Source organism: Pteropus alecto, unplaced genomic scaffold (assembly GCF_000325575.1).
Source record: "Pteropus alecto unplaced genomic scaffold, ASM32557v1 scaffold137, whole genome shotgun sequence".
NCBI lineage: Eukaryota > Metazoa > Chordata > Mammalia > Chiroptera > Pteropodidae > Pteropus > Pteropus alecto.
Genome location: NW_006440135.1, coordinates 578481 through 593425, shown reverse-complemented (window position 1 = coordinate 593425; position 14945 = coordinate 578481). Strand labels below are relative to the sequence as shown.

The window sequence follows — 14945 nt, the reverse complement described above, 5'->3', positions numbered from 1 at the left end:
CGGAGAAGGCCTCTGACATCGGCTGCCGTTTGCTCGGTGTCCCGGTTGTTGGCCAGGGGTACCCTCGCCAGGGGTTCGGGGGGACAGGTGGGAAGGAGCCAAAGGCTGTCAGCAGCGTAGGCTCTCAGAGGCTCACCCCACAAGCAGTTTTACTCTGGGGCTGAATCTCCAAGTTCAGCGCAGTTAGGAAAAAGGACCACACTCCCCAACGAGAAAGTTTAGAAGCGTCCGTTACCGTCATCTGTGACCGTGGACATAATCTGTAATTGGACTTGATTAGCCCTTCATTCTCTAACTTCTCTTACCCAGAGAGTCATCGAATGTGAGTGACAATTTTATCCTTTCCACTTTATATTAATGACGTGCTCCCTAAAAGTGTCCCAGTCACCCTATTGAGTTTATAAATCAGTATGAATGGGAAGAGCCATCATCACTGGCTGGGAAGTGTGAAGACACTGTTCTATCCGGTCTTGACTCCCTTGTGACCGCCACCTCGCTCGACCCCCTCTGAGCCACATCTGTACCTGTTGTTTTTGTTTGTTCATTTTTTGCCAAAAATTTTTGAATTTAAATGAAATCGTACATGACCAGGGTTTGTAAAAGGAGAAAGCAATATATGCATGCAACAAAAGGATTTACTGTTTTGTAAAAAGGAACGGTGACTGGTCGAAATGCATGTTGGTTTTCTGCACGAAGCAGTCTAGTTTCCTTAGACCGTAAAGTGAACAGGCTGACGTTCCCTCCACATGCAAACACTGGCTGTTGATACGGCGCCTCAGAACTCGGGGTGCTTTCTCCCTCATCCTCCTCCCACTCACAGAAGTCACCCTTCCAGTGCCGGACAACCTCAGCGTCCGCCCCGTCTTCTTTGTCAGGATCCCTCTGTGCCCGCTGTCCTTTCTGCAGTCCTGGCTCTGAGCTGGGATTTGAGCACTTGGGTTTCTCCCTCTGCGTGTCACTAACTGACTCCAAAAGAGTGAGAGGTAAAATCTAAAAAGCGCCCCTTATGGTTTCATGAAACGCTAGGGATTTACAGGGACATGGAAACCTTCAATTCTCCACGGTCCATAGACGTAGTTTTCACACAACCAAACTGGGACTTGAAGGCTGGAGGGACTCGATCGAGGCTTTCTAGACAGTGACAGAGAGCGGGTGGGAACCACATTTCCCCCCCATTTCCGTGCTGTTTCTACTACAAAGTGCTGCTACTTTCTATCATATGTGACTATGACGGCTGAATTTTTGTAGACGTCAAAGAAAGATGAAGCCAGCCTTTCAAATAACAAGAGCGTTCGGTGTGTTCCGTTTGGTTGACTGAAGCATAATTTCAAAGGAGGGACCTACGAGAAACACACTAAATGTTCTCACGAGGATCAGCAGCAGGGGCCGTTGTCACTAGAACCTAACTTTGGGGACACGCTGGTGGTGGCAGTTGGCACCCGTGGAGATGCTTGTTCTCTGACACTTGCAGACGTGGTCTGGGTGCGGGAGAAGATATAGAAAGCGTTGACATCTCTTCACGTGCCTGGCGGGTGTTTTCCAAGTGCAGTGTTTCAGGCTTTGATTCCACATGGACACCTGGCCCTTCTGTACTGCAGGACAGTATCGGAGGACGTCGTCCCTCTCCTCAACATCACATTTGACCCTGTGGCTGCCCAGGGACCTGGCGTCTGTCCATCCTGAAAGCTAGTGTCTAGTGGGCACTTGGAAAAACATTTCGAACAATATCCCTTCTGTTCATGACATCGGTTTGGCATCTTCATATAATTGGATTGCATTTAAAATAAGAACTAAATGAAAATAAGAATTTTGAAGGAGAAAACAATGTTAAATTCTTATGAAAGGCGCTTGCCACTGCCAACTCCCTTTTGAAAAGTAAAGCAGCTTTAAATATTTATTACATGCATGGTGCATTGAAGGGACAGAGTAGAATATGCATTACTAGATCTTAACTCAAAATGTAAGCAGAAGTCTTCTAGGCTTAAATTGGATTTCCCTATCAACCGAAAAAATCACAGAAATAGCATAAATATCTGCCGCTCTGTTTTATGATGTTGGAAACGCTTCTGAGCTCAGAGCGTGCTGAACTTTGATCAATAGTGCACTGAAGTGTACTAATTCTGTAGCTCTTCTACGAGGCACAATTTAAAAGAACAAGTTCTAGGGAAAAAAATTATTGCTAATGAATAATAATTCAAGGTTTATTAATAAAGGGATGCATTGAAATGAAACCTTCAAACCAAGGTCACGTTCTTCATCAGATGACCTTTGAATATGCCAGAATTAGCCAAATTCTCTGTAGTAAGACAATCTTTTCTAGCAAGAGAAAGAAGCAACAGTATATACCCATCAGTCTAATGACAACTGATTTTCCAAAAGTCTCCTTAAGGAATCTGTCCAATGTACTTGGACAGATAATGCAGTTAGGTAATATCCAGTATGTTAAGCACTTAAGTTTGTGTGTTGCTTTCGGATACTTTTGCAGGGCACACGGCTAAATTAACAAATCTGAAATCTTAATGGAAATATTAACCTTGTAGGATTATGAATTGAATTGAAATTTATTACACGTGCCATATTATTCAGCTTTGCTTTTAGAGTATAGCATCTCATTAGGGAAGACAGACAAATTTAAAGTGTCTTGATTCACCACGTTCGAGTACAGAGCTTTTATTCGAGGCTCACCCCATCGTCCAATGCTGTGATCGCCCAGGGACATGCACAGACCTGGAAGGAAATACTCTGTTCGTGAGTCAGAGGTCTTGTGGGCCACCAGAGGTTCCAGAATTGCATGACGGTGGCAAACTTTGGGTTCCTTTATTTGACTGGTTGGTCATTACCAAATCTTTATTCTAATCTCAATTCGCATGGTTTCGTTAACACTTTTAAAAAAGAAAACTTTAGTTTATTCCACATGTATTTTTCAAACTACCTTTAAAAAGCCAGTCATCCATCTATGTTTTCGTTTAAAACATCATAATGTACATTTGGACATTAAATTAAACTATGGCTAGGGAAGAGAGTTTATATTCAGTTCTTCTTTTTGTTCATGAAATCTATCTTTAAAAAAAGGCTGGCTCTGTGATTTGGGACTTAGCATATTCTTATTACAGAATGCACGAGAAGGACAGAAGAAGCTCAGAAATGTCCACATTTATCCCAAGCAGACTCGAAGACAAGACTCTGGGTATGGTCACGTGGATGGGCAGTGATTTCAGGGAGAAGAGGAAGGGAGGGACAGGTCAGCTAACGGAAACGGGCCACTGGTGGCAACAGGGGCTCAGTCCTGCGGGAGCCCCTCTGAGGGTGTGTGGTACATGCTCAGATCTGCCCGTGAGGGGTGTGGATGTAGAAGCTGGGGTATTTATCCATCATTTGCTTCCATGTTGTAAGGAAACTGTGGAAATAAACAGGTTGCAGGAGACCTTGGAGGAAGGCAGAGGGACTACGGGTGGGTCGCTGACAACCCCGGCTACAGGAAGCGTGACTAGAAACCAGTGTAAACACGGGGGTGTCTACTGGTTGCTTTAAATGCGGCAGAGTGCGCCGAGTCCGGGGCCGCACACGGGGCATCATCGTGAGATAACCATGCAGAACTGTGCCCACCGCGTGGTGCGGCCTGCCACGTCTTATTTTCCCTTAGCCCTGGACTCATCCACCACCCATCAGAACGAGTACAAAACTGTTTTTTTTTTTTAATCTAATTAAGCTGATCATCAGACATCTCTACGGACACACCGATTCCACTGGGATTTCTAAATATCTTAGGTCCAAATCCATAAGCTGTTATATTCCACATGCTAACATTCCTTTTCACTAGTTTAGAGGTCAATAAGTTTATAGTTCGTGTCTGCTTGCTTTGATTATGACAGACATTTCATGGCATCTCAGAGCGTCACGTCCCCGTCTGTTCCCGTCCAAGGGTACAGCCAGGCAGGCCTCCTGGCTGCGGCGGATGGCCATTCCACTCTTTGCTCCTCTGTTTAGGTTTTCAACATCATTGAATGTCATTCCCGATAGAGTTGGCTAGTAGCTGTCATTTTAGGATTTATTTTCTATTTACATTTCTCTCTGATTCTTCTTTGTTGTCTTGCTTTGGAATAACTGACGATCTCTTCCCCATGTTCACTGCTAGCTTGTTAGTCATATGTTCTTTCACTCTTTGTGTTTCTATTGTGGAAATTGCATGCTGTGCGTTTCATTTCTGTTATATTTTAGACCACGTAAGACATTATCCTCATTATTTTACACAATTGAGGACAATTTATATTTCCCTAGATGTATATATGGACATTTAATTTAGTAAAAGCTTGATTTATCCATTTCGTTTCTTAATTTAAATCGAAACGTCAAGATTTGAACAAAAAGGGAGATGATTATGAAGTAAAAAATATTTTCTTCATTTCTTAAGTACCAATAAAATTTGGCGCGTCAGCATCAGCACTTACGGCAAGCGGTCGTGCCCAGTGCACGACTGAAGTACCCCTTTCGCTTCTATTACAAGGAGGTTGGTAATAATAGGAATCAGACAGAGTTGTTGATTTGATTCAACTGGTTGACATGAATAGAGCTCCTGGGTGCACCTGGCACATAGCAGATGCTCCTGGACGATAGTCGTCCTTCTCTCTTCCCAGAGTCCCAGCCAGGCATGTGGCTTCCTCCAAACGCCATCCTGTCCTTCTGGCCTATGTGACAGCAAGTGCACTGCGGGCCGGCTCCCTGCTGGACTGCGAGCAGCATGGGATCGGGAACGCTGCCTCATTCATCTTCGCATTTACCGTTAGTGTTTTCAAGGGGCCTGGTATTTAACGGGCAATGATGAATGTTTTCAGAATAGCTGAACGGATGAATGAATGAATGAATGAATGAACGGACAAATGATCGACACACAGCGATGCCAATTCGTGGAGAACTGAGGACCCCCCACAGGCTCATACCCGGTCACCTGTTGACTTTGCGCCTGTCTTTCCCCAGAGCAGGCTGGGGTGGGCTGTGCCGAGAGCCATCCCATCTTCACGAAGATGCACTCCTGGACCACCCTCTGCTTCCTCAATGGAAGCTCCCAGTGGCCACCAAAGTGCTGTGCGCTTCGGAGGGTGGAGGGGAGGCAGGAGATGGACACTTAGCCCTGTGAGCCCTGGAAGAAAGCCCTTTTCGCCTCTGCCCCTAGAGTCTCACTACATTGTCCACCAAAAAAAAAAAAAAGAAAAGAAAAGAAAAAGAAAGGAAAGGAAAGGAAAAAGAGAAAAAATGTGGAGGATGGAGAAATGTGTCATTCAATAAATGTTTATTTGTCAGCACTGAATACCAATCCTCACTCCACAATACTTGAAGAACACATTGTTCTCTGCAGCAGATCGGCGGTTAAAATACCTTAGGATGAATATAAACGTTCAAAGTTGCCCTTCTGTGATTCTTTTCCTCAAAAAAAAATTGCATATTTTTCTTGAAGAGAATAGAAAAGTACCACTCTAGCTGAAATAAGTGCATGTTAAAGTAAGCGTAATGTTACATGCTGCTGTGTACTGCATTTACTGGAATACGAGAAAAGCTCATAGCATTTCATTGTGTTCTACCTGCAGTTTTTATAGATGACATTCACAGAAGCTAATCACCTCGACTCTCTTTATAACAGTTTGGAATCGCTGAAGGGGAGCGAATGTTCACCAGAGGAAATGAAATATTTGAAAATATTTATCTTATTTAGGAGACGTAGAATATTTAGGTTGACTTTCGAAAGCGCAATAAAGCTTGTACTTTATCTCTCATGCGAACAAGCAGGCGACAATGAGTGTTTTCTGTCTTAAACTGACCGCCGGTTTCTGGCCTTCTAATATTATTTCTGCTTCCCTACTTTAAAATCAAAATGGAAAAATAATATCCTTGTGAAAATTACTTTGCCTTCCTTACAGGCTTAGAACTGAACAAATAATATAAAAACATGCTCTGACCTCAGAAGCTTTGATTTTTTTAATATGTACTTCTAGAATCTGTATTTTAACTTGTCGGGAGCAGCCCTCTAATTGGCCCCGCTACCAATCAGTGACGATTTCGAGCGTTGCCCGGATGTCGCCTTCGATACTAGAAACGTCTCTCTCTCCCTCGCCCTGTTCCAGGAGCGGCTCCTGCTCTCCCTGCTGCCGGCCCACATAGCCATGGAAATGAAAGCTGAGATCATCCAGAGGCTGCAGGGCCCCAAAGCCGGCCACATGGAAAACACGAACAACTTCCACAACCTGTACGTCAAGCGACACACCAACGTCAGGTACGCTGCTCCGTTCTTGAACCTCAGCAAGTCTGGACTGGGGACATTTTAAGTGGGAGCCCGCGTCCGATAATGCTGTGTCTCCCTTGTCACTGGTGACCCCTTGCACGTAGAGTATCGACCTCTCCACCCACCCAGGTGCTGCCTTTTGGGGCCTTCATGTTAAGATGACAAAATAGGGTCCGCTGCTTTGGGGACTGAGTCATCCCTCCTGGCCCTGCTCTCCATGGCTGACTGTCAGTCACAAAAGGGAGAGAAATGGACAGCGGGGTCCTGATTCCGGGGACTCCATGGTCTGGGCTCCTGGTGTCCCCGGAGCCCAGGACACTCAGCGTTGCAGTGAGATCAGGGCCAGGGCCAGTGAGCTCTCAGCACAAGGACGATTCCTCCTGACGGGCTTGGCTGGCAGGCCCCAGGAGCTGGCAGTTTCCAGGGAAGCAGGATCACCTGCTGTCCATCAGGAATGAAGGGTGTCTGGGGTAAGGCCAACTAGTGAGTAACGGCGCAGGGGACTGACATGCCCCTGGGTCCGCGTACAGTGAAAGGGATTGCTGTCTGAGCCTGGCCCAGTCACGTCTCCTCCCCGGTGGGCCACTCCTGAGGTGACAGTATGGAGAACGGACGTGGCATCTCCTGGGATTGTGACCAGGAAAGAGGATGTCGAGGCCCCTTGTTCCCGTGCATGTGTCCTGATGTGAATTCTTTAGGTGTCGGGGTCCCCACCCCCTGCTCAATAGTTCAAGGACGACAACCACAAACACCTAAAATGTGTTTAGCATCGACTAGAGATGGAACCGGCCCGTCTGCCCCCAAGTCCAGACTCTTTCCAATGCATAATGCTGCCTTCTGGTCTGGGTGCTTCAGGTCAATGATTTTTGAAGTTCATTAAGAAGAAACAAATTTAATTGCAACATAAATCCATTGCTAAGACAAGTATCATTTTGACACCAGGTTTTAGAAAAGGTGGTCAGAGCTACTGGCAGACATTGTCCGAGCACTCAGAGACCGAATGTAAAATACTAAATGCCAACTCAGAAGGAGATATTAGAAAAAAGTTGTATATTGAATGGTGCTATAGAAGTACCATTGGCTAAGTGAAGAATCGGGAGTAAAATTTAAAAAATAAGTTTTGCTATTTGGTGGGACAGATAAAAATTAAAAAACATTCATGCAGGTTTTAAAGTGTTTTCCTGTATTTTTCCCTAAAGAAAAAACATTCACAGTATCTGACAAAGTGTATGATACTAGAAATGGCCCTTTCTAGCCTTACGTGTCTGACAATACTCCTCCCATATCAGGAAGGGTTTTTAAGTCACTTATTGCGTATGCAAAACACATGTAGATAAATGCAGCTATATCTAATTAGGGTCACAGAATAGCTGTTAGTAGCTGTGGCACATTGCAGGAACAAATAGACCTACAAAAATGACGAGACACCACCAACTTCAGACTTCCCGTGCTATTAGTTACCAGTGTTTGTACAACAGATCACCCTAAAATGTAGTGGCTTAAAATGATAAACGTTTTCTTACAGTTTCTGTGGGTCAGAATCCGGGAGCAGCTTAGCCGGTTAGTCCTTAGTCAGTCATCTCTGCAGCATCTTGTTGGTTACACAGGTCAGGAGGGGACATCCTTTGAGGGAGGGGACAGCCCAGGGTGTGAGCAACAGGAGAGGAGGGCCCTGGGGCCACCTTGGCAGCTGACTGTCACAGTATCTCAGGCAAGGGACTGGTGAAGCAGCTTCAACCACCGTAACTTCCCTCGCCAATTGTCTAGAGTATGTTTGCAGTATTGAATTAAATTTAAATTCATGAAATATATTTGGAATCCTAAAGTAACTTAAATACTTAAAACTTAGAAATGTAAAACCTTAAACAGCATGGGGTACCAATTATATTTATTTGTTTGTTTGTTTATTTATTATTGATTATCAATTATTTTTAAAAGAAATATGAAAAGGTGGCTTTTTCATCCTGGAACAGGACAGGTATAAGCAAAGAAGCAGCCATGATGCACAGGTAACACAGATAGTCTAGTCAATTCCTCAGGGTTTCTGAGAATTATTAGTTTTGTAGATGGTGCCAAAAAGATCAGTGGCTAACTTTTAGTTCTGCTTTGATCAGTCATTCAATGAAATGCTTATTGTCTACTAATAATATTTACTATCGCTTTACTATTTAATGATGATGATGATAATGATGATGATGATGATGCTAACAATAATAATAATAAGGAAGAGGAGGAGAGATCAGGGAGGAAAAGATGGATTTATGGACCATAGATTTGGCTTCCCAAATCTTCATGGTCTTCCACTGACTTCTTCCCACTAGAGCCGAAACATTTGCAAACCCATCACATGTTTGAAAACGAAGACGCTTCTCTTAACCCAATGCCACCATCCGAATCTGAAACGACCTTCCTCTCTTTTGGAGCCCAGACATTCCAGAGACCGTTCCACACTCTCTGACTCATCTTCCTTATTTTCTGTTTTCCCTCGCGTCCCCATTCTCTAGCTGTCACCTCCCCCCTCAAGTCACAGAACTCATTCTCGCTAAATTCACCACCACCTGTCTTGTTCCCAAATCTGTGTATGACTTACTTCTGCATCCTCGTCTCAATGGTTGCCGAGGTGCGCTTGGCCTGTCAACCTTGACCTTGTACTTACAGATTTCCCCCACCCCTCGGTCTTCTCTTGTGTTCTTCTTACAGGCCCCCGAGTTTTCTCTTCCCTGAGTCTAGCCTCTCCTGTAGATGAGTGTGTCGAGGGCTGTCTCCTTGCTCCTCTCTGCTCTCTGCAGCTTCCTCCCAGGATGTAATTACCATCCACGTGGTGCTGAGACACAGAACTCAACCAGCGTTTCCCATTCTCGCCTGCCTCATGGGCACCTTCCTCTGAGGTGTTCCGCAGACGCCGCCATTAGACTCAGCACCACCAGACTTGAATGAGTCGTCCTCCCTCAGAAGGTGGTTTTGGTTGGCCTCACTAGCAGGTACTTCCCACGAAGGGAAGCTGCGCTGTCATTTTCTAAAAGTAACTCTCCTGGACTCCTCCTCCTCATCTGATCAGCCCCTGCCACCCACACCGTTCTCTGCCGCTTTCCTTTGTAGCACTTACTGTCATTGTAATCGGACCTTGTTTGGTGCCCTCGTTTGTTTACCCCATCACCCCAACTAAACTCTGAGCTTTAGGAAGATGGGCCTGGTCTGCTTTATCCTGGCAGGTAGGAAGGAATTCAGAACCTTTTCTTTTAAGTAGTCTGCTTTTAAAGAGATGATTATTCCAACTTTTTCTTGAATCAATAAAAACGGGATTTGGCTTCTATTGTTTTGCTTCTCCAACTTTAGGAATTCTTATAATACAAACCCATGCAACACTTCAAACAGAAGTGTTGATTACGATGGTGTAATGGGCTGTCAGGATGATTCTCACGTAAACTAGAGAGGGAGCGGGTATCTGGCCCCGAGAGGGAAGGTGACCTGTAAGAATGGGCTCGAACGGAAAAAGCTCATCATGTGACTTTCTCTTCTCCCACTTTAATAAAAATTCAGCATCAAAAGAATTTGAATTGGAAAGTTTAGCAGAGGGTTTTGTGTATTCCCTATCCGGGGAAATCACATTTTTACTATAAAATAGAAATATGAAATATAAAAAAATTATACTGTATTAATGGAAAAAACCATCATTACTTTTTAATGACTATAAACATGCAAATACCGTCCCTCTTTGTTCATTCCCACAGTATCCTGTATGCTGACATTGTGGGGTTCACCCGGCTGGCCAGTGACTGCTCCCCAGGAGAGCTGGTCCACATGCTGAATGAACTCTTTGGGAAATTCGATCAAATTGCAAAGGTGAGTATTAATGATTCCCTTCGATTCTGAAGATATATAAAATTCTGACTTACTTTTTCTCTGGTCCCTTATCAACCTTTTACCATTCCATGAAACACATCTTGTAGGAATGGCGTCTGTCAGCTTGCTGGAGTGTTTGCCATTCATCCCCGATAAGTCTCGATCTTAAATCAGAGATGAGAAATGCCAGAGCACGTAACTAGCATGTTTTCATCTGTTTTTAAAACTTCTTTTTGTGTGTAATTTAGCACGCATGGAATAAGGTGAGGGATTTAATTTGCACACGTCTCTGCTGTTCTGAGGTCCTCTTTTGAGGCGTTTCATGGTCGAGAAGTTGGGAACACGATTTCTTCATTCTGGTTGAAACTACCCTGTATTCGCATCCTTCAGCAGCATCCTGGAAGAGCCCCCCCATGGGATGCATACCTTCTCCTTAGGCTCTTTATTTATTATTGTCTCATGTTTAGCCCTTGACCCTTGTGCCACTTGAGCAGAAATGAAGTTTTGTATTTGCCATTCATATGCTCATTTATGGGAAGCTTCACAGAGAGGAAATGACAAGTGATCTAAAAGCACATTAACCTTTCTCACTTATTGAAACGGTTAGGGTTTCTAGTGGGAATATTGAAAAAAAAAAAAGTTTTTCTTCCTTGCTAGCCCTCGACTTCTCATAAAACATTTCCAGTCAGCTTAATTCTTGCTTTGAGTCGTTCCCAACAAAAAATACTTATTATTATGCTTATTAAAGTGTGTTATTTATATATGGAAGGGTTGGTCCCAAACTCACTCCACTAAAAGATTCGTCTCACTTTTAAACAATACAGAACGTTCTAGCTGAGCCTCTCAGGAATAAATCTGGCTCGCGGATGTTTTCCGAGGCACTCTCGGGCTAAGTTCCTCCCCAAATGACTGGCCCTGACAGCTCTCACTGGGCCTCTGGGGAATCAGTAAGAGTATAGGTCTCCTTCCTCCCTTTACCAAACTAAAGGAGAAGGTTGCATTTTCCGGATGCTCAATTTTAGAAAAAGAATGATTGAAACATAATGTCTTGAAAATTTGAGTTAAAAACAAGTCATTTTTGTTGGACCTCCTGGTCACGTTAGGAAGAAACAGCCCGGTCCTGGCAGATAACCACACATGGCATTCTCCCTGTATGCGAGTCTCAGTGTCCAAATTTCCTCCTTCTATAAGGACACCGGCCATATTGGATTAGGGGCCCACCCTGATCCCGCTGACCTCATCTTAACTAATTACACCTGCACCAACCCTGTTGTCAGATAAGGTCACATTCACAGGTACCAGGGGTCAGGACTTCAGCATATGAATCTGGGGAGGGCGCAGTTCATTACCCATAACAGAGGTACTCAGTGTGACTCCTGCTCTTCTCTGGTCATTGTCACAAAGGAATGTCCGGCCCAGGGTTGTCGGTCACAGAGGCAGCCGCTCTGGGCATCAGTTCATGCCTCACAGTTATGCAACATGGCGTTGGAGAGCATCGCAAGCACGTGGACAGCTCAGTCCGCTGAGCGAACACGGTGTAAAGCACACAACTTTATGCTGAGGGACGGGAAATCATCGTCCATTGACTGTTTTTTTTTTTTTTTGGAAATCTTTGAACCACTTCATTGAGATATAATGACATACAGAAAATTATATTTAATGTCTACAGCTTAATGAGTTTGGAAGTAAGTATGTACTTTTGAAACCATCACCACAATCTATGTCATAAGCATATCCATCACCTGTAAAAGCTCCCTCTGGCCCATTTATTTATTTATTTGTTTGTTTGTTTGTTTATTTATATATTTATTATTTTATTACTTTATGATTAAAGCACTTAACATAAGATCTCCTTTCTTAGCAAGTTTTTAAGTATTGAATCCAGCGTCGTTCACCACACACCGTGTGTTGTACAGTAGAGCGCTGGGACGTTGTCACCTCGCATAACTGAAACTTTGTCCCCTTTGACCAACATCTCCCCATTTCTCCCACGGCCCCGCCCAGACCCTGGTACCCATTCTACTCTCTTCTTCTGTGAGTTTGGCTATTTTAGATTCCTCATATAAGTGTTATCATGTAGCATTTGTCCTTCTGTGTATGCTTATTTCACTTAGCAGATGGAGTTTGACAGCACATTTTAAAAAAAATGTATACCACAACCAAGTGAGATTTACCCCTGGGCTACAAGGCTGGTTCAACACCTGCAGATCAAGGTGTCTACCACATTTAACGGAGTGAAGGCTAAAAATCACATAATCATCTCAACAGATGCAGAAAAAGATTGGACAAAATTAATCACCCTTTCATGATAAAAACGCCCAACTAATAAGATACAGAAGAAACTTACCTCAATACAATTAAGCCATTGCTAATGTTATTCTCGAACGTGAAAAACGGGAAGCGTTTTCCCTGAGAGGGGAGCAAGGCGAGGATGCGCGCTCTCACCACTTGTGTTCAACGTAGTACCGGAAGTCGCTGGCAGAAGACAGGCAAGAAAAAGAAATAGAAGGAATCAAAATCGGCACGGAAGAAGGAAAATTACCTGTTTGCTGTTGATGTGACTTTATATGTAGAAAACCCTAAAGAAGCCACAAAAACCTGTTATAACAAAGAAATGAATGTGGTAAAGTTTCAGGATACAAAATCAATGTACACAAATTAATTGTATTTCTGTACACTAACAATGAAGTATCTAAAAGGGAAATCAAGAAAACAATCCCATTTGCATTAGCATCAGAAAGAATAAAATGCTTAGGCACGAACTTAACCAAATAGGTGAATGACATGTATACTGAAAACCATAAAACATTGATCAAAGAAATCTAAAAAGACACAAATAAGTAGAAAGACACCCCATGTTCATGGGTTGGAAGAAGTCGCCATGTTCAAATGTCCATATCACCCAAAGCCATCTACAGATGCAATGCAATCCTTATCAAAATTCCAGTGGCCTTTTTTTTTTTTTTATAGAAGTAAGAAAAACAATTCTAATAAGTAGGAAAAACAATTCTAATATTTATAAATAAATGTAAATGACCTCAAATTGTCAAAGGAATTTTGAGCAACTAAAACAGAGATGGCAGCACACTTCCTCATTTCAAAATATATTACAAAGCTACAGCAATTGAAACAGGATGATACTGGCATAAAAACAGACACACAGACCAATGGAACAGAATAGAGAATCCAGAACATGCGGTCAACTAATCTACGATAACGGTGCCAAGAATTCACTATTAATATTGCTGTTGTCTAGATTCTAGATTTAGAATGTCTATCGAGGAATTCTGAGAGGGAAGCCCTATCAAAAAGTGCCTGATAGACTTTTTATTACCAATGATACAGTTATCAGGAATTACTAGCACATAGTCTATAGTGCCGTAGATAAACAAGAATGCATGCACGCTCTTGATCAGAGAAGGAAAGAAATATGCAAGATTTTCTGTAAACCTAACACATGCTTAAGAGCAAAAAAATCTTGTGTTCGGAGTTGCTCAGTTTATACATAAGCCTGTGTTAGTGTGTTAAGAAAGAAAGATCTGTGTTTGGTATTTCTTTGGTTCCTTTTTTTACATTAGTGTCGAGTCTATAAGCTAGTTGGAAAGGTAAGAAATGGATGTAGGATTGATGCATATGAAGTTAATCTCCATATTATAAATACAACCCAGCCAAGGAAAATAATGAGTTAGTCTAACTTTATATCAACATAATTTAACCTAAGATCAGAATGTTTTCAATTACTTGGCAATAATGGTGCTTTATATTGTGGAGATGCTTATCAGAAGCTACAAGTCTGCGGGTAAGAATCTTTAAATGAAGAAAATCATGAGCATAGTAAGGAATGACATAAGACACTAATTTCAACTGAGTTTGGGGCATCATTTTCTGCCCCAGAAGATTCTGCTCTACATTGAATGTTTCGTGTCATCTTCGATGTTTGGGAATGTTTGGACTAAAAAAAAAAAAAATGATCCTATCTCTATACTTCTCTGCTGATATGAAGTATAATTCTGCTTCCCATCCTCCCCCTTTCCCTTATTCTGCTTTGGCAAACGTGGGGGAGGCTTGCTCATTCCTGTCGAGTAGTGAAGGAAACCCCAACTAGTTGTCACTTCTCTCCCCGCAAGCCCTGTTCCTGTTCAGTAGAACTAGCACTGAAGATATCCCATCAATTTAAATCATTGTGTCAGTGCCAGTGCCCAATGTACCTGAATTCTGTGATGTCTTCTTCCAGGAGAATGAATGCATGAGAATAAAAATCTTAGGAGACTGCTATTACTGCGTGTCTGGACTCCCAATCTCCCTCCCTAACCACGCCAAGAACTGTGTGAAAATGGGGCTGGATATGTGTGAAGCCATAAAGTAAGTGTAATGCTGAGTAAGATCTTCTTTAGCTGGTCACAACTTAGAGTTATGATTCTCACTTGCAGCTACTCCTATTTCTCTGTCTACTGACATTAAATACATTATTGCACATTTAGATATAAGTGTGCAGAGTGCCATTTGTTGGCATGTGAGTAACTCCATCCAAAGTAAGATTTCTAAGTGTTTTGTATTATTATTATTAGCCTTAGGTTTTGGGTTTTTTTGTTTGTTTGTTTGTTTGTTTTGCAGGACTGAGTTAAAAAATCTATGGAAAAGGACAGGGTTTTTTTTTTTCAAAAGTGATTTTTAAAAACGTAAATGTCTTCTCTGGTCTTAAGGAAAAAGTCTGCATTCTTAGCATCGCTCATGATTTCTATGATTTCTGACAAATAATACGACTATACACAAATAATAAAAAAAAAAGAGTAATTTTTACCACCAGGCAGCAATTTATATAAAAATC

The 14945-nt window shown here is 42.7% G+C and overlaps 1 protein-coding gene across 1 annotated transcript in view; it reads left to right on the top strand.

Annotated features, from left to right (window-relative positions):
- The window catches only part of ADCY2 (adenylate cyclase 2), a 299856-nt gene that overhangs the window by 202444 nt on the left and 82467 nt on the right, over positions 1–14945 (top strand). Inside the window, exons 5-7 of the mRNA XM_015593413.1 lie at positions 6117–6265; positions 10006–10117; positions 14352–14479. Coding sequence (XP_015448899.1) covers positions 6117–6265; positions 10006–10117; positions 14352–14479 — 389 coding nt within the window. The remainder of the gene's footprint in view (positions 1–6116; positions 6266–10005; positions 10118–14351; positions 14480–14945) is intronic.